This window comes from Taudactylus pleione, unplaced genomic scaffold (genome assembly GCF_031769625.1).
Source record: "Taudactylus pleione unplaced genomic scaffold, aTauple2 ptg000519l, whole genome shotgun sequence".
Taxonomy (NCBI): Eukaryota; Metazoa; Chordata; class Amphibia; order Anura; family Myobatrachidae; genus Taudactylus; species Taudactylus pleione.
Window position 1 is genome coordinate 2,353,835 of NW_028284921.1, and position 26,511 is coordinate 2,380,345.

Sequence of the window (26,511 nt, forward strand, 5' to 3'; positions counted from 1 at the left end):
TAATCACCTAGTGGAAGTTAGGCAATAAATAAAGTGCTTGACTGGTTTATGTGGTTCAGTACAAATATTTTCACCTAAATGCAAGTTTATAAATGAGTCTTACTGGATTTTGGAAAATGCATATCTCCAACATCTGGTCAAATTCAGACCTCAGAACCACTGTTTAGAGTCCTACTACTCTCTTAGGTAAGTCTTCTATAGCCATTTTTTTTAGTTCAAGATAATTTTATTCTCATCTGTTTTAAATCTGAAGTAAAAATCTAATTAAAATATTTATTTTATTAGGCATCTTTCCCACTACTGAAAGAGACAATACTGAGTTAACTGTGTTGACTGGGAGATGCCACAATAAACTCTACAGAAGTTGTGTAAATGTAATGACAATGAGAGTATTCAAATGTAATATAAAATCTGCTAACTATTAGGAACTTAAAAATGAGCCGCCTTTATTATAGATTAATGCTAGTCAAAAGTTGATTTGATGATCTATACGAGTCATCGATTGAGAAGTGGGAGAGACACTGTGGTGTGTGAATAAATATCCTTTGTAAAGCGCTGCATATTGTAGAGGTCGGTCTCTATCCCGACGCTGGAATCCCGACAAGGGAGTTAAGAAAGGCGTCGAAATACCGACGCCTATCTTAATCCCGACCCCGGAATCCAGGACGACGCGTGCCCGAACAAAGGTAAGCCGGGGCCCCCGTAGTGTTAGCCGCGGGGGGGGGGGGGGTTAGGTTTAGGTCAGTTAGCAGGGTTAGCGTTAGGTTTTGGGGGTGGGTTAGGGTCAGGCACCACTGCGGTGGGGGGTTAGGTTTAGGCACTAAGGGGGGGAGAGTTAGGGTTAGGCACGAAGGGGGGAGACTTAGGTTTAGGAACTAACGGGGAGGGTTAGGGTGCGAGGTGGGGAGGGTTAGGATACAAGAAGGGAGGATTAGGGGGAGAAGGGGGCATGGTAAGTATACTTACCTGACCCCTGTCGGGATACCAACCATCGGGATGCCGCTGTCGGTATTGTGACAGGAGGCATAACATCAGCCGGCATTACATACCCATTCCGTATAGGCACTATATACATAACTGCTAATAAATAAATATACAGAAATGTCACATACCCCCTTCAAATGAGGCAACTGGTTAAATCTTCATGTATTCATATTTACTTAAAACAAAAGGGACATGATAATTTATCATGATATGAGAAAAATCAGACAAGTGTAAAGTACCTGGTATACTTTCTAACTTTCTCCTGAGGTCCTCATTCTCCTGTTGTAAGCAAATGACCTCCTGTTCCAGTTCCTGACACCTGGGACAGTAACCCTCTTCATCGTCATCATCCTCCTCTGGAAGGGTGGAGGAAGACGGGTGTCCATGTGATTCAGAGGTTGCTGGGGACGCCCACCCACCAATCGTGTGCACTGGAGAAGACGAAAGAATATCCATGTCTGTCAAGTGACCATAGTCAGTTGAGGATGAGGTATTCCGAGCAGGAAAGCTTCCGGCCAAAAGGTAGTTTTGAAGAGAGTCTGTGAAGACCCTTAAAAAAGCTGAGGTCTGTCGCTTTTTTTGCAGGTACTGCATTTCTACGTCTGACTTGTCCGACGGTTGGTTGTGAAAGGCTTTACTAAGCTGGCATGGCTCTGACCTCTCACTGTAACCGTTATTTTCCTGCTTCACACAAGACACCAGAGACTGGGAGTGCTTGGAGTCCAAAAGCTTCCCCCCACAGTTCAATAGGTTGAGTACTCTGCTACATTGCTGGGCAAAAGCATCGAGAATCATTCGGCTCTCTGCAAAAACAGAAGACAAATAGTAACGCAAAGAAGTACAAAAGCATTAGACAAAACAAAACGAAAACAAAGACTAAATAGGACCCACTCCTTTATTAACTGACATAATTGCTCTTTATTCACTTTGATTAGAAACACATTATTTCACTGCAAAGTTAATTGCTTATGTTCTTATTGATTTGCATAATTAACAATGAGAAGTATTAATACCCTCTTTAAAAAAAAAAAAGTTAATTAGTGATTTTCCATCTTTATGTCATGTATTTATTATAAAGTAAAAACTCTGTTTTCTTTTCCTACTCAATGCTAGGATACTTTTTCATGAGCAAAATCGGTCAAAGGATAATCTAGTCAAAATTATAAGTGGAAACACACTACCCTAGGGAGCTGGGAGATAGTGGGAAACACTGACTGCTGATCCAGTCCTCTGGAAATCTGCTGCCAGGAGATACTAAATGAGGAGCAGAGATGTAACTAGACGTTGGTGCCCTGTGCCAGAAAGAGCATTGGTGCCCCCCCACACACACGCACAATTTTTCAAATAGAGACATAAGATGTGCACCCAAAAAAGGGCCATTGCCTCATGGGGAAGGGCCAGGGAAGAGATAGGGGAGGCCAGGAGATGCTGGGGATAAATAGGGACATAATATAGTGCACCTGAGAGAGGGCCATGGCCTCATGGGGATGGGCCAGGGAAGAGATAGGGGAGGCCAGGAGTTGCTGGGGATAAAAAAAGAGGAAGCTACAAGTGAGAATGATAATAAACAGAAATTTGACAGGCCCCAACAGGTCGCACCACCAGTCACTAATCCATCCAAAGCATAATTGGTAATGGTGCCCACTATTGGCCTGATACAGATCCGCATGCAAATGCCGATGCATACGTAGATTGAGCGATTGTTAGTCATTGCTCATTCGCAAAAGCTGCACTGCGCACACACAGCCATTTTTTGGAATTATGCTCACACAGAGGATTCACTCGCAAAGTGAATGACGGGTAGTCAGCGTTTGGGGGCGGCAACTGGGGGTGACTAGGCAAACGCAGGCGTGTCAGGATTGTTTGAGCTAGGTTCCATGGGGGTGCATAAATTAGCCATTGCGATCTCCTTTGCAGCATGGGAGTCCTCGGCATGTCAGGAGAGACACAGTGTTCGAGACACGTCAGACTTACTCAGAAGCTGCGTGGCAGCCCGAACTGCGTTGATGTTCAAAATGGTCACACTGTTGCACATTATCAAATAATATGAAAAAGCAGCAGTGGGTGCCCCTATGCTCGGGTAAGCGATCTGAATCAGGCCCTATATACTGATACATTTTCCGAAGATCCTAGTTCGAATCCCATTATCACTGTCTTGTGACCTTGGATAAGCTTCAAAACCAAAATGGGTAGGATACAGTGCAAAACGCTATTTGCTGATGCAGAGGGGCTCGATTAGAGCAAGTGTGCCCAGGTTTCTTTCAAAGCACAGGGGTTAACAAAGCAAGATGGTGGCATTTGCGCCAGTTTGTACCAGCCAATTGGAGGAGTTGGGCGTAATGAGGACCACGTGCAGAGAAGTCACACTGGTTTGTGCAATACGGGATATTTCAGTTTGCACTTTGCAGAGAAAGTTTGATTAAATAAATAGCATTTCAGGGTGTCTCTTGCTGTGGAGAGGAAATGAAAGCTATTCTCACGTTAGTTTTGCACCAGCTCTGAGCTGGTGGAGTTCAGGACTCCTATAATAGAATTAGTGGGATGCTTGATGCACATTCTAGTTGCAGTTAGCCAGAGAAGCATATTTGTAGGTGCACCTACTATGAAACAAAACTACACATGCAGTGAGTACAGTTCTAATGACCCTAACTTACATGATTGATGTAGCTATAATTGAGGAAAAGCCTGACAATATTTCCGCTGACAAATTGAAAAAAGTACTTAGGAAAAGGGGCAGTTCTAAAGCACACTTGGGTGTGGCATCTACACTATTGGACAACCCCTCTAGATTATCTCACGGGATGTGGTCAATATCCCGACCGCAGGGATTCTTAGTGCCAGAATCCTGACACTTGTCAGAATCCCAACACCGGCATACCGACCGCCAGAATCCCGGAGTAGCGGGGTTGGGGGGAGGATTAGCGGTAGGGTTAAGCACTAGGGGAAGGGTTAGGCATTAAGGGGGAGGGTTAGGCTAAGGGTGCAGGGAGGGGGAGGTTAGGTTTAGGCACTAGGGGGGGAGGCCAGGCTACCGAGGAGGAAGGGTCAGGGTAAGGAAAGAGTTAGAATACTGAACGACAAGTGTCTGTATTCTAACCCTGTCTGGATGTCGGCGTCGGGATTCTGACCGCAGGGATCCCGAGAGCCGGCATACCGTACCCATCCCCCCTGCACACCAAGCTACACTTACTGTTTTTCTTTCTGGTGAATGTAGACATGCAACTCTGTCCTAATAAATAAACGCAGTGATATACTGTAGAATTGTGTGTCTGGGAGAATCATTTGTCATTTTCCTTGGCACTTATGGTGGAAAGTGGGCTGTCACATGCGCTTACGGTGGTTGCACGCAATAGGGAAAAAAGCAATGGTCGCCCCGGGTGCACATCTACATCATAGCGAGACCGGTATTTGTCCATCCCTCCTATAGGGTTTCTCGCTTTGTGATTAAGAACTGTGTTATCTCATCATTCCCTTATAGGCCTATAGAAAAGCCCAGAGAACCAATTAGAAAGACATAAAACTGCTTTAAATCAGATAATTACTGTTGTAGACAATATTTCTATATCTAGCTGGTAATAGTGGTAGCCGTGATCCAATTCAGCTAGACACCATAATATAGACGTAATACAACTCATGCATAAAAACAGCTCATTACACACTGACACATCTGCCTTAAGCGCCAAATGTATAAAATATATGTGTATCTTTATCTCACAGACGTGTTTAGATGTAAAAGCATTTGCATGTAAATTTGTCAGACGTGTTGTATTGTTGAAGTAATTGCCTTTCCCTTGATTTCTATATTCTATATATACATCAGAAATATTATTCTGCATATAGAAGGGGTGGCTAGCATCTTTTCCAACAGAAATATAAATTGGGGGTGCAGTAATATACACCAATGAGAGGGCTTCACGTATTGTGTAGTTTAATATTAAGAGCTGGATTCAATTAGCGGCACTAATTATTGCTGGCTTGCGGCAGTGCCTGAGGCTATTCAATTGAATCTTAAGCCCGCAGGCTGCACTTAACGTGGATTTCTGTTCGTCCCCTTTTGAGGCTCAAACACAAATCTGCATTAAGTAGGGCTGTCTGCTTTTATCGCGGTTGCTGCAAATGCGTTAACCCATAACTCCAGGTACTTATCCTGGAATCTACGGGTTAACGCTGGTTAGCTGCGGATTTACCGTGTGAGGAAAAGGGACTTATGGGACTGTGTACAAAAAGATGAAGTGATCTCAGCGCTAAACGGTGTAACATAAAAGATTTAATATGTAAAAACAAAAATTTAATATATAAAAAATATGAGATATGGTAAGAACTTACCCTTGTTATCTCTATTTCTACGAAGTCCATAGGGTTCCACAGGATACCTTGGGGTATAGGTGTGACGTCAGTCGCTGGGCACCATAGAGTTAAGCTTTTCAGCCTCCCAGGATGCACTAGGGTCCCCCTCCTATACCCCGCCCCCGAGCCAAGGCACCTCAGTTAGTTATCAAGCCATAGGCCGGAGGAGGAGAAGGAAGAGAGAGAAAAAAGATCTGGACACATACAAGAATCACCAGAGGGAGACGGAAAACCGGTGACCAGAGCAAAGCCCATCTGCAGCACAGGTGCGACAGGGCGGGAGTCCTGTGGAACCCTATGGACTTCGTAGAAATAGAGATAACAAGGGTAAGTTCTTACCATATCTCATATTTTCTACTTCAGGGTCCATAGGGTATCCACAGGATACCTTGGGGATGTCCCAAAGCAGTATCCTTTAAGGGTGGGGACGCTCCTGTGCAGAAAGGAGAATCCGCCGCCCGAAGGAAGCATCCTGAGAGGCGAAGGTGTCAAACCTGTAATACCTCACGAAGGTATGGACAGAGGACCACGTAGCAGCCTTGCAGATCTGAACTGCCGAGGCACCACGTCGAGCTGCCCACGAAGGACCCACAGACCTAGTGGAATGAGCCTTCAGAGAAGGTGGGACCGGTAGGCCTTCATGAAGATAAGCTTCAGAAATAGCCATACGGATCCAGGCTGCCAAAGTTTGCTTTGAAGCAGGCCAACCCTTTTTACGGAAGCCATAGAGGACAAACAAAGCGTCCGACTTCCTAAACGAAGAAGTGCGGTCAACATAAGTCCTTAAGGCCCGCACAACATCCAAAGAGGCCTCACCCACGGAAAGACCCGGTGAGTTAAAAGCCGGAACAACTATTTCCTTGTTAACATGAAACTGGGAAACAACTTTGGGAAGAAACTCGGGCCGAGTGCGGAGCACTGCCCTGTTCCCATGAAAAACCAAGAAAGGGGGTCTACAAGAAAGAGCCCCTAACTCAGAAACACGTCTGGCCGAAGCAATGGCCAGAAGGAAAACAGTCTTAGCTGTTAGCCATTTAAGATCCACTGAGCCCAGTGGTTCAAACGGCGGTCCTTGGAGAGCCCTCAGGACCACAGCCAAATCCCAAGGCGCCACAGGTGGAACAAAGGGCGGCTGAATGCGGAGAACACCCTGCATAAAGGTGCGCACATCCGGGATTGTAGCAATCCTACGGTGAAACCAGACAGATAGGGCCGAAACCTGTACCTTCAAAGAAGCAAGGCGAAGCCCATGATCTAGTCCCGCTTGCAGGAAGGCGAGAATCCGAGACAGACGAAACTCCCGCGGTGCATAACCTCTCGGTCGACACCACTGGAAGAACGTATGCCACACGCGATGGTATATCCTCGCGGAAGACGGTTTCCGAGCTCGTAACATGGTACGCACCACAGAGCTGGAAAACCCCCGGGACCTCAGCATGGCCGTCTCAACAACCACGCCGTCAAAGACAGCCGAGTCAGGTCCGGGTGAAGGCAAGGACCCTGAGACAGAAGGTCCGGTCGTAGCGGCAACCGCAGAGGACTGTCCACGGACAGACCCTGAAGGTCTGAGAACCAGTGCCGTCTGGGCCACGCGGGAGCTATCAACAGGAGCGTCCCTCCTTCCTGTTTGAATTTCCGGATTACCCGTGGAAGAAGGGAGACCGGAGGGAACAGGTATGCGAACCGGAACGTCCACCGGACGGACAGAGCATCCACCAGAGACGCCCCTTCGTCTCTTGTGCGAGACCCGTACACCGGCAACTTGTTGTTGTGCCGGGACGCCATGAGGTCGATTTCTGGAAGACCCCACCTGTCCACCAGTAGTTGAAAAACGTCCGGGTGCAGGGACCATTCCCCCGGATGAACGTCTTGGCGACTTAGAAAGTCCGCCTCCCAATTGAGCACTCCCGGGATGAAGACCGCTGATATGGCCGGAAGATTGCGCTCCGCCCAAACCAGGATCCGAGAGACCTCTACGAGAGCCGCCCGACTGCGAGTTCCTCCTTGCCTGTTTATGTAGGCCACGGTGGTAGCGTTGTCCGACTGGACCTGCACCGGGCGACCCTGGAGAAACCGCTGTGCCTGCTGGAGAGCATTGAAGACCGCACGGAGTTCCAAGATATTTATTGGAAGCTCCGCTACTGTCGGCGTCCACCTGCCCTGGAACAAGTGTGGACCCGAAACTGCTCCCCAGCCCCGAAGACTGGCGTCCGTTGTCAACAGGACCCAATTTGGAACCCAGAACGGACGTCCCTTGTTGAGGTGGATCGTCTGTAACCACCACGCAAGGGACAGGTGAACCTCCGGGGTGAGCACAATCGTCTGGGACTTCAGAGACTGAGGCAGCCCGTTCCACTTGGACAGGATCAGGTGCTGCAGAGGTCTGGAGTGAAACTAGGCGTATTCCACCATGTCGAACACCGACACCATGGAGCCCAGTAACCTCATCGCCGAGTGTAAGGACACCCGGCGGCTGTGCAGGCAACTGCGCACCCTTGACTGTAAAGCAGAGATCTTGTCCTCCGTCACGAAGATCCTTTGCTGTCCCGAGTCCAATAAGGCTCCAAGATGCAGAATCCTCCGAGACGGGATTAGAGTGGACTTCTGCCAGTTGATTAGCCAGCCGTGCCGTTGCAGCAGTGCAATGGTCAGGTCCAAGTGGCGTAACAGGAGCTCTGGAGATCTTGTCACCAATAACAGGTCGTCCAAATACGGCAACATGCGGACTCCCTGCAGCCGCAGAGAAGCCGCCATGACCGCCATCACCTTGGTGAAAACACGTGGTGCTGTTGCCAGGCCAAAAGGTAACGCCCGAAACTGGAAGTGGTCGCTGCGGATTGCAAACCTGAGGAACTGTTGATGGCGCAAAAGAATAGGGACATGCAGGTAAGCGTCCTGTATGTCCAATGACACCATGTAGTCCCCAGGTTCCAGCGCCAGAATGATGGACCGTAGGGTCTCCATCCGAAACTTCGGGACCCGCAAAGACTTGTTGAGCGCTTTGAGGTTGAGAATCGGACGATATGACCCATTGGGTTTCTGTACCAAAAATAGATTTGAATAGAAACCCTGGCCCCTCTGGGAAAATGGAACAGGCACTATAACTCCAGCCTGGAGCATAGTGTGCAATACCTTCCGCAGCTCCGTAGCCTTGTTCCGGTCTGATGGTAGACCCGTGGTGAAGAAGCGAGCCGGGGGTCTGTGCCGGAAGGAGAGGGCGTATCCGTGGGAAACCACCTCCAGAACCCAAGTGTCTGTCGTAGTGGTCGACCAACACTGGGCGAACTGTAGCAGGCGGCCTCCCACCCTGGGATCCCCCAAAGGGAGGCCCGGACCGTCAGGCCGCAGGCTTGTCATCTGGCTTGGGGGCCGGACGTCTGGTACTCCATGCCTGCTTCCGGGGCTTGACCGATTTCTTAGGGCCAGCCTGTCGAGGAAACGACTGTGGTTTGGGCCTGCCCTGGGCCCTAGATGACCGAAAGGACGATGGTCCAGAACCAGAAGGAGCAGCGGCCGACGGGAGACAAGCAGATTTGGCTGCCGCCAGCGTGGCCACAATCTTATCCAGATCCGGACCGAAGAGAACTTCTCCGGTAAACGCCAACGCTTCCAGACCTTTCTTGGAATCTGCGTCTGCCTTCCAGGATCGCAGCCACAAGGTGCGACGAGCAGCTACCGCTGCTGAAGAAATTCTAGACACCAGAGTACTAATGTCTAGAGCCGCCTCGTTGATGTAGGTGGCCGAATCACGGAGATTGCCAATCAACTCTGCCTGTTCGGCCGGACAGTCGGATTCAAAAGAAGCCTCTAATGAATCCGCCCAGCGCTCCATCGCTCTGGCAACCCAGCAAATGGCCATAGCCGGCCGTGCTGCCCCCCCTGCAAGGGAATAAGCGGACTTCAGGCAGATTTCTACCTTGCGGTCCGTAGCATCCTTAAGGGAGGACATGGATGGCATCGGCAATGTGGCACTACGAACAAGACGGGTCACTTGAGAATCCACCTGTGGAGGGGATTCCCACTTAGCAAAATAATTATCCGCGAACGGATAAGCCACCGCCAGGCGTCTCTGCGGCTGGTATCGCTTGCCAGGCTGTTTCCACGCCTCCTCTAAATGGTCCACCAACTGACCCGAAAGAGGAAAGACTGTGGCATCGCCCTTCACATCTTTGAAAAAGGCATACTTAGATTTAGCCGCTGGGGGAACTTCGTCCTCAATCACCAAGGCTGTGCGGACCGCCCGAATAAGTCCAGGAATATATACTTTGGACTTAGCATCAGCGTCCTTAGTATGGAGAGGTTCCTGATCGTAAGGATCCAGAATCTCCCCATCATCAGACGTCCCTTCGTCATCCTCATAAGGAGCGGACAGAGACGCCACCGGCCTTTTATGAGGCCGCATCACAGACTCCCCTTGCAACACATCCGACAAGTGCTGTACAGAACTCGTCAGGGAGTTAACCCACGCTGGCTCCTGAGAACCCGGGAGCGGGAAATAGGGAGACTGTGGGGTACCACCAATTGTCGTGGGAACCCCTGCATGGGTGACGACACCACAGACTGCTGGGACAAACCCATCGGAGTAAACGCGGGCTGTGGAGCTAACTGGCCCACTAAAGCTGTTAACGCCTGAGAGAAACAAGCCCAGGGCGGCTCCTGTACCGGTGCTGTAACCGTAATAGGCCGCGCCATGGACAAACACTGCCGGCAAAGGCCCTCCGCGCTACCCTCCCCCTCCAACGGTACTTTGCACGTGGTACACTGTAGCCGGAGGGGAAAATCACTTTCAGACATGATGGCACCACGTATGTGACCTCTCTCACCAATTAAGTATTAAATAGGCGAGAGACCACCCTGCAGCACCGCACCGCAAGCGCTTTAGCAGAAAGAACAGGGACAGTAATAAAGCTGACAGTTTAGAGAAGAAAAGTTACAGGCAGCGCTAGCACAGTCACATACAATGCAGAGAAATAACAATTCCTGCACTAACAGCGCTGATCACTCAACTACACAGACACAGGGCCTGGTAGGACACAGCGCTGCATACACAGACCTGAGCCACAGCGGAGGAGAGGTATGCGGGGGGACCCAGACCACGATGCTTCCGTCCAGCGCTTCCAGCAGCGTTCACCATGCGTTCTGGAGAAGATGGCCGCCGAGGAGCAGAGAGGAGGCTGGCCTGGGGGAGGAGCGCTGCCACAGGACCAGTCGGCAGCATGCAGAGAGGGCTGTGTGCAGCGGGGGAGGCGCCGGCTGTGAGACAGGGAAGGCGCGCTCCCCTGGCATGCATTTAACCCCTGGGACGCCGCAGCGCTACCGCTCTGCTGCGGTCCGCTGTCCCAGGGGGTAGTGGAAAGCGCAGGTTGGTCGCCTGGCTCCACGCTGCAGCCAGTCCCCAGGGAGCCCCCTGCCTGGGGACTTAGGACCATGTGACCAGCGGGGACCCACCGCGGGACCCCGCTGCTTACCTTTGTCCCCCTTGGATCCGGCCATGGTCCGGAACATCTGGGGTCACCGCTAGCTGTGACCCCAGATGCTCACCAGCATCCCCGGTTCGGTACCGGCGTTCTGGTACCGGCGGGGGTGTAGGGAAGACAGCATGGACGTCAGGACTGACTGTCCATGCTGTACATCCAGATGTGCAGCCACAGCTGCACTGAAGAAAGCTTCAGGGGCTCTTCTAGCCCCCACTCCGACAGGTGCACCCGACGCCGGCCGGGCACCAAACTAAACTGAGGTGCCTTGGCTCGGGGGCGGGGTATAGGAGGGGGACCCTAGTGCATCCTGGGAGGCTGAAAAGCTTAACTCTATGGTGCCCAGCGACTGACGTCACACCTATACCCCAAGGTATCCTGTGGATACCCTATGGACCCTGAAGTAGAAAATTCAATTTCTTCATAAAAACATATATAAAGTGCATACATTACTTGAGTAAAAATGAGTAAGCATAAAAACATATGTAATTAGCTCAACCAGGCAGCATGAAATATATGAATAGTTCCTACCATAAGGAAGCTGTGAGTGTCACTCCAGGTCTAAAAAGCAGGGGCTCGGGATAACACCCTGTTTTTGGACACTCACAGGCAGAGTCCTTTTTAGTCCTTGTTTAGTCCTTGGCAGGATGAATAGCTGCACATCCAAACCGCCTGTGTTGGAATTTTATTTATTTTTGTATACTCAATCTCCTAATCTCTGCCCTCATATTCCCCGAATACCCATCCATAACTCTACCTTGTATTCTGTACTGCTAGGGTAATTGATAACACCAAAAAAGAATGCCCTTAAAAATGCAACTTGCAGAACACTCTTTCTATGGCCTTGTATCTTTTTATGCAGATTGTCCTAAAATACCCCAAAGATGAGAACAGGCCACATAATAATTATTAGGCACCTTGTAAAGAGAACGTATAATGTATTATTGTGCATTTCCCAAGGTTTTTTTTGTCTCACTAGTGTCAGCCTCTTACCACTTACAGTAGTTGTCATTCCATTTATACACCTGCTGTGATATAATGCGTTCTCTTTCTAGTTTTCAAAAACTATACTGAAAATAGTAACTTATTATCATTTGCTAAAAGTTCTGGATCTTCCAATTAAGTTTTTACTGCGCACAATTAAAAAAACTCATGAAAGTTTATGGCAATTATGAGTTGTAATCACTCAGTTATTTTATGACATAAATTTGCCAGGTTTAATGTAAGTAGAGTATTTGAGATTCAATATTAGTCTACCGTGGCAAATTAACAAAGTATTTTATGGTACTACAACCTATATTTAGACATTATTATTTTCTAGTGGGAATAAAGATTATTTGTTTTTGTTTTTTAAGGGAAACTATAAATTATATAGTGGCTATAAAATTCTTCTTCACATTTTATTTTCTTGTAAAAAAATAAAATTAATATATATGTGAATTCTTACCACTGATAAGCACAAAATACCAGGTGTTGTCCAATCTTAATTACAATTAAAAAAAAAAAAGTAAGTTATTGATGACTTAAATATTTATCACTTTTGCAAAATACACCGTGCTGCAAACAGAGGTCACAAAATTAATTGACTGATGTCCACTTGTGTACAATTAAAAGTATATCAAATTATTTCAAAATGAAAATGGATGTCTATAAGAGGTTCCCATTTGGTTAGTGCAAAGCAAAGAAAAGCTTCATCATAAAGATCAAATAATATTCAAGGCAAATCCAAGGAAAGGTTATTGAAAAGCACCAATCAGTGGAAAGATATAAAAAGACTTAAAACTTTGAATACTTCCTGGAGCACTGTCAAGCTCATAATAAATATATTACAATGGGAAGGCCACAAATCGCAGTCCTTAAATTCAGGTCCTCGGGATATGGTGCATGCAAAATCAAGAAAAATAATACAAAAATAGTGTAGCACTGTATCACTCCATAGTGTGTTCATATTTCTTTTATGTTCACCTTTAAGAGGTGGATAATGGACCTTGAAAGTTTTTTTAAAATGTACCTCTTCCGCAAAGGTATTACTAATATATGCTCATAAATAAAGATTAGATATGCAGATCATGATATAGGTTCAGATTCAGAGTAGTACGCAAACCCGATGGTTTTCCGTACTACTCCGATTATGAGAGACCTGCGTATGTACAGGATCTGTACTGTGTATGTGCATGTTTCCCACTGTGAGATCACTCACAGTTTCTCCATTCGCAGCATGAATGACATGCTGCGGCATTTGGGGGGCGGAACAAGGGCAGCGACTGGGACCGTTCTACACAACTGGGGCATGTCACCCCCGTTTTGTAAGCACGGCCAGGCCAGGGTCTGCATCTTCCGATGCAAACTTCCTGGCCTCAGCTACGAAGCTGGAAAGGGCAATCTGAGTGACTTCAGGATTACTCAGATTGCCGATGGTCTTGCAGGAGATCTGATGCTGCATCTTAGGATGCAGCATTCGGATCTGCAATTCAGTCAGGTGGTGTCCATTTACACCAGACGCCTCCTGCTGCATTATCATATTAGTTGTACAGTATCTGGATCCCGGCTCCAGAATCCCGACCGAAGAGAAGCAGCACATGGTGGGAGCAGCATGCAAAGTAAGGGAATGGAAGAAGGCTGGGGAATGGAGGAAGAGGAGCAGTGCATGGTGGAAGCAGCATGGAGAAGTAAGGTAGTGGGAGTTGGATGCAGAATGGAGGAAGAGGAGCAGCACATGGTGGGAGCTCATGGAGAAGGTAGTGGGAGTTGGATGCAGAATGGAGGAAGAGGAGCAGCACATGGTGGGAGCTCATGGAGAAGGTAGTGGGAGTTGGATGCAGAATGGAGGAAGAGGAGCAGCACATGGTGGGAGCTCATGGAGAAGTAAGGTAGTGGGAGTTGGATGCAGAATGGAGGAAGAGGAGCAGCACATGGTGGGAGCTCATGGAGAAGTAAGGTAGTAGGGGGCATGGAGGAAGAGAAGCAGCACATGGTGGGAGCAGTATAGAGAAGGGTGTGGGAGCAGGATAGAAAATGTAGGAAGAGGAGCAGCTTATGTTTGGAGCAGCATGGATAAGGGAATGGGAGCAGAATAGAGAATGGAGAAAGAGAAGCAGTGCATGGTGGGAGCAGCATGGAGAAGTAAGGGACTGGTAGCAGAATGGAGAATGGAGGAAGAGAAGCAGCACATGATGGGAGCAGTGTATAGAAGGGTATGGGAACAAGATAGAAATTATAGGAAGAGGAGCAGCTTATGGTTGGAGCAGCATGGATAATGGGATGGAGCGGCATTGAGAATGGAGGAAAAGAATCAGTGTATGATGGTAGCAGTGTGGAGAAGTAACGTATTACTGTGGAAGAGGAGCAGTGCATTTTGGGAGCAGCTGCACCTCTCTAGTAACTGCCCATGCTCCTGTGGCGCACCACCACTTCATTACTTAATGGCCCCTACCACTGCATTCTCCAGGTGAGCACTTCATGCCCCAGTCTTATTTTGCGGTCCATGTCAAGCTATGAAAAACAGCCTGAGTTGATTATTTTTTTTCCACCAAGGCATGGGCATCAGGATGTAACCATTCAGCCGTCAAGCCCAGATTCGTCAGCCAGACTGCCAGATAGTGAAGTGTGATTTACCACTCTAGAGCAGGGCTCGACAAAACCCGGGGGCCAGGTCGCCATGGCGACCAGATATGGTTGCCTGGCGACCAGATTTTTAGCAACCCCCGGGCCCTGTAGTGCAGACCACACTACAGAGTATAACAAACACACAGCCGCCAGCGGCGGCTGTATGTTTGCTATAGCAGCCGATGAGAGTCTGTCAGACTTCATTGGCTGCTGCGTCGTCCACGGAGTGAGCCAGCTGGAGTTCACTCATGAGCTCCGCCTTCCGGCACACCCCGCAGCAGGTTGGGAGAGACGTCATGACGTCTCTCCCATAGTGCAGAGCGGACAGCGGCGGTCGTCGGCAGGAGCGTGGATCAAGTAAGTTGCGTTTTCTTTTTTTTAAAGGGACACTGCATAGGGGGGGTGGCCGCTACTGGGGACACTGTGGTGGCACTGCATAGTTTGGGTGGCCACTACTGTGGGGGCACTGCATAGGTGGGGATAGCCTCTACTGGGGACACTGTATGGGGGGGCCACTACTGGGGCACTGTACAGGGTGAGGCCGCTACTAGGGGCAATGCATAGTGGGGGCTACCGGGGTCACTGCATAATGGGGACTACTATTGGAGGCACTGTATAGGGGGGACTACTAATGGGGCAATGCATAGTGGGGACCACTTCTGGGGGCACTGATTAAAGGGGCACTAGATAGGGGGACCACTACTGGGGGGCACAATATATGGGTACCACTACTGGGGGCACTGCATAGGGGGGGTGGCCGCTACTGGGGGCACTGCATGGGGGGGGTGGCTGCTACTGGGGGCACTGTACAGGGGGAGGGTGGCCACTACTGGGGCACTGTATAAGGGGGGGGTGTTACTAGGGAACTCTATAGGGGGGTGCTACTAAGGGCAATGCATAGTGGGGACTACTACTGGGGGCACTGCATAGGGGGACTACTACTGGGGGCACTGCAGAGGGGGGACTACTACTGGGGGCATTGCATAGGGGGACCACTACTGGGGGAACTGCATAGGGGTGCCCATAGCATATTCTTGCATCTGGGCCCACCACTCTCTAGTACTCCCACTGCAGACGGTGGCTTTGCTTGCCCGGGGTTTTTTGGCTGCGGAGGGGTGGTCTTTCTGGGGGTTGGTTGCCTGGAGAGGTGGGTTAGCTGCTCAATAATGTGGATGGGGGAGGGTGGTTTACCTGGGGTACCCCGTTAGTGGGGTGGCCATGGGGGTTGGTTGCCTGGGGCGTAGGTGCTCAGCAATGCTGCCCCGGGGGAAGTGCGGGGTCTGACTCCTACACTTTCATCCTGGCTCCTCGGTTTTAGAAAAATGTCAAGCCCTGCTCTAGGGATTGCTGGAAATCACCAGTGAGTGTTGCAACTAAGGGCAGATGAATGTAACTTATTATGTGCTTCAGCAGTTGGCGATCTTGTTCCGTGAGCTTGTATGGCTTACTGCTTTGCGGCTATGCTGGTGTTACACCTACACCATGACAGCACTTACAGGTAAATGAGGCAACTCTAGCCAGGCAGATAGCATGTGACAAAATGACTTGTTAAAAGGTGGCATCCTATGACAGTTACACATAGAAAGTTACTCAGGTCCTCAGACCCATTAAGCGCTAATGTTTGACTATGGAGATTGTATGGCTGTATGTTTGATTTTATGCAAGCAAAGGGTAGCCAATCATACTAATTGGAAGGGATGTCTACATACATAGCAAGGTCACAAAAATACAGTTTTGTTTTATTACTACTAACTAATAATTTTACACTTTTTATTGTTTTAAAAAAAAATACTGTCTACAACTATCTATGTAAGGGTAATTTGTAATACAGACAAATCCTTTGACTCTAGAGGGTTGAACATCATACACACACACACATATATATAAGTCCAACGTCCAGCACTCACATCAGACATCAATACAGCAAGGGGGTGCACATCAGCTGTTCCTCCTGGGTCCAGGGCTTTTCAGCAAATATATAATAAATGGAGATGGCACTCACCAGTATAATGCAGCTTATTTATTCCAGAGAAAAGTCATTAGTAGGCTTACATACAGGTAGCGACGTTTCGGTCCCCAAGTGGGCCTTTTTCAAGCATTCAAGCCTTTACTTGCATAGTGGCAAACGGGTATGACTCCCCACAGCGTGAGATCCTACTTACCTGGTGTCCGCCTCCCCCTTAAGTACCATTCTCACGGCGCTCTTGGCGCTCACACATCGCGTGCGTTCCACCCGGTGGAACGCATCACCCGGAAGTCGCACCACTTCCGGACATGTGATATCCAGCTGATAGTGCCGGACTAGTCCACACGCGGTGGAACGCATCACCCGGAAGTCACCTTGCTTCCAATCGGGTGTGCAGCATATGTAAAGAATATAGACTCAGACTATGATACAGGGCAGCTATTAGCCACGCCCTTTCAGCGCCACTGGGGCTAGCACTCACCAACACAAAGTGTCACCATACAAACATCCATAGAAAAAGATATAGTACATCAGATTTATTTAAAGTGGATAGCGTAGAGCACCGTGAGAAGTGGCAGTTCAAGGGGTTAGCGGACATCAGGCCCTTGTAATCCTTCTTCAGCATGTAATATAATAAACAAATACTACAATATACATAACAAACAAACATATAACATATATGGTAAAAAAGTAAGTAGAGAAGAAAAACCTACATATACATAATATATTTAGTGGAGTACTGTATTAGCCCAAAAAGATTTATTTTTATGAGGAACCCATATAGGGATTCCTCAAGAGATTCTTATACCACCTACTATAGAGTCAAAGGTCAATGTGGTAAAAAGGAACGAAGGGCATTGTGTTCATTCAATCCCCTAGGTGAGATCGTGTCCAATCGATATATCCAGCGTGCCTCCAATCTTCGTAGCATAAGCTCCCGATCACCTCCTCTTGGAGGGGGGGGGACCCAATCAATAAGTCGACATCTCAGGGCTGATAGCTGATGGTTGTTAATCTGCCAATGTCTGGCTACTGGTTTATCAGATGTGCCTGCTGCAATGGCTGCACGGATTGAACTTCTGTGATTCGCCATCCTATCTCGGAAGTTTCGGGTAGTGAGACCCACGTATGTAAGCCCACACGGACATGTAATCATATATATGACATGGTCCAGTGTACAATAAAGATTATGCAAGATTTTAATGGGTTTGCCACTATGTGGGTGTGGAAATGTCGCACCCGTCATCATCGAGCGACAGGTCACACAGTTGGGACATCTGAAGCAGCCCTTCCTGGTTGATTTCAACCAATTATCACTGGATACATCATCAGGTTGGCTGAGTGGGCGCATCAGAAGCTGTTTCAGATTAGGGCCCCGCCTATAGGCCATCATAGGTGGGTGCTGCATGTTCTTCTTTAGTGCGGGGTCAGATGCCAATATATTCCAATTCTGTCTAATCGATTTATTTATCTTATTAGACTTGTTGTCATATCTACTGGTGTAGCTCATCCTTTTGGGCTTGGTGTGTTCGTCAGCCACCGCATCGAGCGACAGGTCACACAGTTGGGACATCTGAAGCAGCCCTTCATAGAACACAGAGAGTAAGACGGACTGGTACATTAGATACAGTTGACTCCGCCTCATCCGCTACTGCCTCAGAAACTGAATATTCCGACAACATACCCCCCAGTGGTTTTTTAGGTGTAGGGACGGAGCTAGGGGAAGGACCCCCTACCCCAAGAGAAGGAGGCCGCACCCAAGGAGGGGTGGTTATAAGGAGAAACCGCCGCAGGAGACGGATTTAGATCTAATATTCAACCTCTCAGACCATCAACTGTCTGAGGCTGAGACCTCTTTATTGACCTTGGGTTTGAGCTTCGTCCCTACTCTATCTCACGACCCATTTGATTTTCAGGTGGATCATTATAGATTTGGGAGGAAGCTGCGTCTCAAAGAGTATTTCTCAGACGATTCCTCATGTCAAAGCGCAGAAATATGTCCATTTTAAAAACCTGGTAACTTTGATCCACAATCCACTAATGCGTCTATTAAGACCTTTTTGAGGATTACAGAGTGTGATATCATGAAAAATGACCAACAACACACATATGATAATCTAAGTAAGGAACAGCGCCTAGCCTTAAGATCACTGATGAATAATCATAATTTGGTAATACGCCCGGCAGACAAGGGTGGGGCAGTAGTACTGATGAATTGGGTGGACTATAATAAAGAGATACAACGTCAGTTAAAAGATATCACCACGTATGTTCCTTGCCTGGGTAACCCTATGAGTACCATCAAAAGGAAAGTAGATTTAGTCATCCAAAGAGCCATTGATCTTGGTTGGATAGATGATCTGATTAGCAATTATTTGATTGTTGAATACCCCAGGTGTCCGATTCTCTATACGGTACCTAAGGTCCATAAAACCTTACAGGACCCCCCGGGACGTCCAATCATCTCAGCTGTGGGCTCTATCCTCCAACCACTAGCCCAGTTTATAGACAGCTTCCTACAGCCTGTAGTACGCACAACCCCGAGTTACATCAAGGACACTGGTGATTTTTTGGCCAAAATTGGAGTGATTGATGGTATAGGAGATGGGACCCTTTTGGCCACATTAGATGTGACATCTCTATACACTGTCATCCCACATGAGGATGGTATGACGGTAGTACGTGACATACTCCATGATTCTGGACAGAAAAAACCACCTGTGGAATTTTTGTTGGAACTATTGGAGTTAGTACTGAGTGAGAACCATTTTGTATATGGAAAAAAATACTATAAGCAGTGTTCGGGGACAGCTATGGGCAGCAATTTGGCGCCCGCATATGCAAATACGTATCTGCATAACTATGAGAGTACCAACATCTTACCCAAATTTGGTCATGCCATCCTGCATTATAGTCGCTTCATTGATGATGTTTTTTTGATATGGAGTGACACAGAGGAAAGATTCTGGATGATGGTAAATGAACTTAATATACTATCTAGCCCAATTAGATTCACTGCTAACATCAATAAGGACCACATCGATTTTTTGGATGTGACTGTATATAAGAAAAATGGCAAACTCTGTACAACACTCTTTAGAAAAGAAACGGATCGTAATACGTTACTTTTTGCAACCAGCCAACACCCTCCAAGACTTAAGGAGAGTCTACCGATCTCACAGTTCCTTAGGGTCCTGAGACTAAACTCGGAGGAAGATGTTGCTGAGAGACAGATTTTGGATATGAAAAGGCGGTTCTTAGAACGTGGGTATACTATGTCCACTATCCAGAGATGCTTGTTAAAAGCAAGATCCAAATTTACAACCAGAGCGGTGGCTGACGAACACACCAAGCCCAAAAGGATGAGCTACACCAGTAGATATGACAACAAGTCTAATAAGATAAATAAATCGATTAGACAGAATTGGAATATATTGGCATCTGACCCCGCACTAAAGAAGAACATGCAGCACCCACCTATGATGGCCTATAGGCGGGGCCCTAATCTGAAACAGCTTCTGATGCGCCCACTCAGCCAACCTGATGATGTATCCAGTGATAATTGGTTGAAATCAACCAGGAAGGACTGCTTCAGATGTCCCAACTGTGTGACCTGTCGCTCGATGATGACGGGTGCGACATTTCCACACCCACATAGTGGCAAACCCATTAAAATCTTGCATAATCTCTATTGTACACTGGACCATGTCATATATATGATTACATGTCCGTGTGGGCTTAACATCCGTGGGTCTCACTACCCGAAAATTCCGAGATAGGATGGCGAATCACAGAAGTTCAATCCGTGCAGCCATTGCAGCAGGCACATCTGATAAACCAGTAGCCAGACATTGGCAGATTAACAACCATCAGCTATCAGCCCTGAGATGTCGACTTATTGATTGGGTCTCCCCCCCTCCAAGAGGAGGTGATCGGGAGCTTATGCTACGAAGATTGGAGGCACGCTGGATATATCGATTGGACACGATCTCACCTAGGGGATTGAATGAACACAATGCCCTTCGTTCCTATTTACCACATTGACCTTTGACTCTATAGTAGGTGGTATAAGAATCTCTTGAGGAATCCCTATATGGGTTCCTCATAAAAATAAATCTTTTTGGGCTAATACAGTACTCCACTAAATATATTATGTATATGTAGGTTTTTCTTCTCTACTTACTTTTTTACCATATATGTTATATGTTTGTTTGTTATGTATATTGTAGTATTTGTTTATTATATTACATGCTGAAGAAGGATTACAAGGGTCCTGATGTCCGCTAACCCCTTGAACTGCCACTTCTCACGGTGCTCTACGCTATCCACTTTAAATAAATCTGATGTACTATATCTTTTTCTATGGATGTTTGTATGGTGACACTTTGTGTTGGTGAGTGCTAGCCCCAGTGGCGCTGAAAGGGCGTGGCTAATAGCTGCCCTGTATCATAGTCTGAGTCTATATTCTTTACATATGCTGCACACCCGATTGGAAGCAAGGTGACTTCTGGGTGATGCGTTCCACCGCGTGTGGACTAGTCCGGCACTATCAGCTGGATATCACATGTCCGGAAGTGGTGCGACTTCCGGGTGATGCGTTCCACCGGGTGGAACGCACGCGATGTGTGAGCGCCAAGAGCGCCGTGAGAATGGTACTTAAGGGGGAGGCGGACACCAGGTAAGTAGGATCTCACGCTGTGGGGAGTCATACCCGTTTGCCACTATGCAAGTAAAGGCTTGAATGCTTGAAAAAGGCCCACTTGGGGACCGAAACGTCGCTACCTGTATGTAAGCCTACTAATGACTTTTCTCTGGAATAAATAAGCTGCATTATACTGGTGAGTGCCATCTCCATTTATTATATATATATATATATATATATATATATATATATATATATATATATATATACAGTCAGGTGCATAAATATTGGGACATTGATAGAATTTTCATATTTTGGCCTCTAGTCACCATCACAATGCTTTGAAATGAAACAAACAAGATGTGCTTTAACTGCAGACTTTCAGATTTAATTTGAGGGTAATTACATCCAAATCAGGTGAACAGTGTAGGAATTACAACAGTTTCTATATGTGCCTCCCACTTTTTAAGGGGCCAAAAGTAATGGGACTATCAACTTAAAAGCTATTTCATGGACAAGTGTGGGCTATTCCTTCATTATTTCATTATCAATTAAGCAGGTAAAAGGTCTGGAGTTGATTCTAGGTGTGACATTTGCATTTGGAATCAGTTGCTGTCGACTCTCAATATGAGATCCAAAGAGCTGTCACTATCAGTGAAGCAAGCCATCATTATACTGAAAAATCAAAACAAACCCATCAGAGAGATAGCAAAAACATTAGGTGTGGCCAAATCAACTGTTTGGAACATTCTTAAAAAGAATAACGAAGGAATAGCCCACACCTGTCCATGAAATCGCTTTTGAGTTGATAGTCCCATTACTTTTGGCCCCTTAAAAAGTGGGAGGCACATATAGAAACCGTTGTAATTCCTACACCGTTCACCTGATTTGGATGTAATTACCATCAAATTAAATCTGAAAGTCTGCAGTTAAAGCACATCTTGTTTGTTTCATTGTGGTGGTGAATAGAGGCCAAAATATGAAAATTCTGTCAATGTCCCAATATTTAAGCACCTGACTGTATATATATGTGGTGGGGATTATATCGGCCATCTACATCCCCACCACTTTCTCTAAGCATCCATGCATTTATTGAGATGTCTCCTATGACTGCAATCTAAAATGTCAATAGTCTATTTGGTGCAATTATTTTCTTAGAGCCTTCTATCATAATTATCATTCACACTTTTCTTTAAATGAACATGCTCTTCAAACGCTTTAGTGGAAAAATGTGCACTAAATGTCATTAGTAAACTATCACTGTTTGTTTTCAATAAACCTAGTCTGACTGTGAGTTCCTTGGGGCATGTAGGAAATATTCCATATGTCTCTTCAATGCCTGTCAACACCAACCATTTTATTTATTTTCTTGTCTTGCATACGTATTAATCTCAGTGCATTATTCATGTAAATGAGTACAATTTTGCGTACACAGTTACACTATATAACTAAATGTATATCTGAAAGGGACTGTGAAGAATCAAAAGCATAAAATATTTCAAGACTCTGGGAGTAAAAAGTGCAAAAATAAAATGCATTCACAATAGCTCTGTTATTAAACTTCAAAACAGTGTAGATCAGTGCTGTCCAAGCAATTCATGGGAAAAGACAGACATACAATACAAAACCATAAGGGGAAGAGCATATTATATTTGATGAAAGCCATTGTTGCCTTTCATCAAATTATTTATATGGTGTCATACCTTTCAACTGTCCATAGCACTGTACAGAGAAACAGTTACATAGAAAACTTAACCACTTAAATGTAAAAAGTACAAAACAAAAAAACAAACTTATATGGTGATAGTCTCATTCAATTAACTAATGCCCTGGGGTAGCCAGCTATAAAGGATCATTGACAGTGATCATGATTAGGGGCACACGCGGGCCAGGAATAGCGCAGTGAGAGAACAAAGGGGAGGAGGGCCCTACTCGTAAGAGCTTACAGCCTAGGGATGTCGGGGAACTGGGAAGTAAAACGTGGGTGGGAGGAGAGATTAGATACAAGAAAGTGAAGAGAGCGGAAAGGCTTTGATGAACAGGTGCAATTTAAGGGAGCATTTGCAGTGGTGCAGGTTGGAAAAGTCTGGGTGGCAAAATCAAGTGCACTAAAGGAAAAAGGAAGGGGAATGAGAGGGTTCAAGAAAAGGAAGTTGAAGACAGAAGAAACAGCAAGGGAATTGGGGCGGGAGAAGGGACTTGAAGGTGGCCAAGAGGCAGCAAGGGTTGGAGGTCTTTGGTGGAGAAGATTACTTTGAAGTAAGATTGTTTAGCAATCGAGACAGCAAAGCTATAGGATGAGAGAATTAACTTGAAGTGGAAGAAGTCGGTATAAGAGTGCATCTTCCTCGAATGGCAATCGACAGAGAGTGCTTTTTGAGGAAGCAGGTCAGAGTACAGTGCTAAACTTGGGAAGGGGACTGTAGAAGATTTTTGGTAACTGCTGGATACCAGAGTAAAGGACAGAAGTGAGGGAATAGTCATTGAAGGGGACATCTTGGCCAGGGCAGGTGAGGGTAATAATGGGGAGAGTTGGGAGTCTAGTGAAGAGAAGAAACTGGTGGAGACAAGGACATCAAGATTCCGCCTTGTAAGAGCAGTCTTAGAGGAGGGGAGAGGGTGAGGCAGAAGAAGAGTAGGAGGTGGTCAGAAAGAGGCAGGGGGAAATTGTTGAAGTCAGAAACAGTAAAAAGATGAGAGAAGACCAGGTCAAGAGAGTGACAATTGATGTGAGACAGGGAGTAGGAACTTTTGGAGAGACCAAATGAAGAGAAGAGGGAGACTAGAGTAGCAGGATTTTAGAGATCAGGAAGGGATACACTATGGGGTACATTTACTAAAGAGAGAGTTTTTAGAAGTGGAGATGTTGCCCATAGCAAACCAAATCGATTCTATTATTTTCTTGAAGGTTAAATGTTAAGTAGAATTTGATTGGTTGCTATGGGCAACATCTCCACTTCTAAAAAGATTCACTTTGGTAAATGTAGCCATACATGAACATGTATGGGGAAATGATGCAAGAGAGACATGGAATCCTAACCAGTAGTGGTGACTCCAAAATTGTATTACATTAGATTGACAGTAATATATATAGGCACTGGGAGTTGAAGGCATTGACATCACTATATTCATATATTTCAGGCAGAAAAGCAAAATAGTCAATAAGTGTAAAAAACGAAGTGGTAATTAGATGAGAGAGGCTGGATTGCAGTATCCAAACAAGGAATGTCCAGGCCATGCACAGAGCATGTGCATGAGCTGGAGAGTAATAGTACTCATAGAAGTGTTTGGAATGAAGTCCTCCACAAACAGTGCGAGTAAAACACAGTGGTGGGACAGTGGCAATGTAAACAAAGTGGTAAAACTACACTACAGCGATACAATACTGGAGAAATAGACTGGCAATCACAATCAAGTACCAGGCAAGAAGACACTACTAGTGGGGATATGTCAGAAGAGGAGAGGTGACAATGCCCAAATGAAGCATACAATAGTTAGCTAAGTGACAGAGGAAGCAATTAGTAAATAGGAGCATGAATGCAGGGCCGGCTTTAGGCATGTTCGACCAGTGCGGTCGAACAGGGGCGCCCCCTCTCAACATCCCGATTCAGTGGGACAGTCGCACTTTTCAGGCACTGTCCCGCTGTTCCACCTGTTGACCGATGTGTCCCAAGGGTTGTCGGAAGGTTGGGCCCCCCTCCGCAGCTGTGCTGAGGTGCCGGACCCTGGAGTAGCTGAATGCAGGGAGAGGGCTGGGGGAAGCCCAGCTAGTGACAGAGTGCTGGACTCGCCCCCAGCTTGACATTAAACGGGAGGCGCGCCATGTCAGCACGCCCCCAAATAAGGTAATTCAGCATAAATCAGAGTGGCTGATTGTAATTAGGTCACACCCCCATTTTCAGTTGCACGGTGGGACGACTACTACCCATGCTGCACAGGGCGTGGCTACCCCTGGAGCCAGCCCTGCATGAAGATGTAAAGCCTATTAATAAAAAATGGTGAAATAGATTAGTAGTCCATTACCTTTCCACACTATTTGCAGGCACAGGGTATGTAATACCCCTTTTACACCAGAGCAAAAACCTTGGTTTTTGCTTGGTCTACCCGGGTCGCTGCTCAGTGTAAAAGGGTCCCTGAAAAATAACTCGGGTCAAGTGACCCAGCAATCCAACCCAGGTAGCTACCAGGGTTGGACTCAGGATGGACCTGGGTAATGGTGCAGTGTGAACGGTGCGACCTGGGTCATGCCTAAAATGAGCTGATTGGTGGTTGTGGAGCAGTCACCTCCCACTTTTTATGACCTCACAGGTTTAGCAGGGCAGACCTGGGTTCAGTGTGAACAGGGCTGACCTGGGAGTAACCCAGATCGCAGGTGTAGTTTAAATGCAGTCTGACCTGGGTTGGAACCATGTCCAAAAACCCAGGTCAGACCCGGGTTTTTGGTGGAAAAGAGGTATAACTGACAGTCACGTCAGTTAACCTTCTGTTTTATACCCTTTTATTTTATTCCACACGTCTGCAGTCTATTCCTGTGTGTCTACTTTTGTTATCTGAAGCATTGCGATTACTGTAAGTCATATTAAATACCCTTTAATAGATTCTGCTGTTGTGGTTTTAAGTGTATTAATGTGCTAGGGAATGCTTTGTTATTTTGGTAACACTACATTTTAAGGCAGATATTGTCAAGATAACAATAGATCTGATTTCAGTAAATTAATATTGTGTGAGCGAACTGAAGACCGACCAACCATACTTTAACTTTGGGAAAACCAGTCTTAACGGTGGCTGAATAGGGTAAGTAAAGGTGAACATGGAATATTAAAGGGGAAATATTAATCATTACAGACAGGCCAGGTGGTTTGGAATTGATTAACCCTTGCACACCCACATGTCATATAGACTCAGGTGAGTCAGAGTAGTGGCAAATACAGTGGCATTCGATAGGCCAGCCGGGCGGGGGGGTGTAAAGTTTAGGGCTCCCGGGGGGGACTTAGGGTTAGGCACCCCCCCGGGAGGTTAGGGTTAGGCTAGGGGAAGGGAGGGTTAGGCACCCCCAGGGGGGACTTAGGGTTAGGCATCCCCCCGGGGGACTTAGGTTTAGGCGGCGGGGAAGGGGGGGTTAGGTTTAGGGTTATGCACTGGGAAGGTTAGGGTTAGGCGCCCCTAAGGAGGGTTAGGGTTAGGGGGGGAGGTTAGGTTAGCAAATACTTACCTTGGGACGATCGGGATTTTCAGCCATGTCGGCCAGCCGCTGTCGGGATGTGAACAGCCGGACCCAAGGGGTATATTTACTAATGTTTGGTTTTATTTTTCAATGTGATTTGACATTCGATATGCATTTGGTTTTGCCTTTGGAGATTTACTGAATGCAAAACCGAATGTCAAATCGCATATAAAACCGAATTCCTCTCAAATCCCATTAAGAATCGAACATCGACAAATCCCACATTTACTAATATTCTATTTGAAAAGGAACACCAAATCAAACTTCA

General features: G+C 46.8%; 1 protein-coding gene across 2 annotated transcripts in view; it reads right to left on the minus strand.

The window, feature by feature from the left end:
- The window catches only part of BEND4 (BEN domain containing 4), a 130,315-nt gene that overhangs the window by 78,825 nt on the left and 24,979 nt on the right, over positions 1 to 26,511 (minus strand). For both annotated transcript variants that reach the window (XM_088450543.1, XM_088450544.1), the window contains exon 2: positions 1,224 to 1,787. In XM_088450543.1, the coding sequence (XP_088306669.1) occupies positions 1,224 to 1,787 (564 nt within the window). The remainder of the gene's footprint in view (positions 1 to 1,223; positions 1,788 to 26,511) is intronic.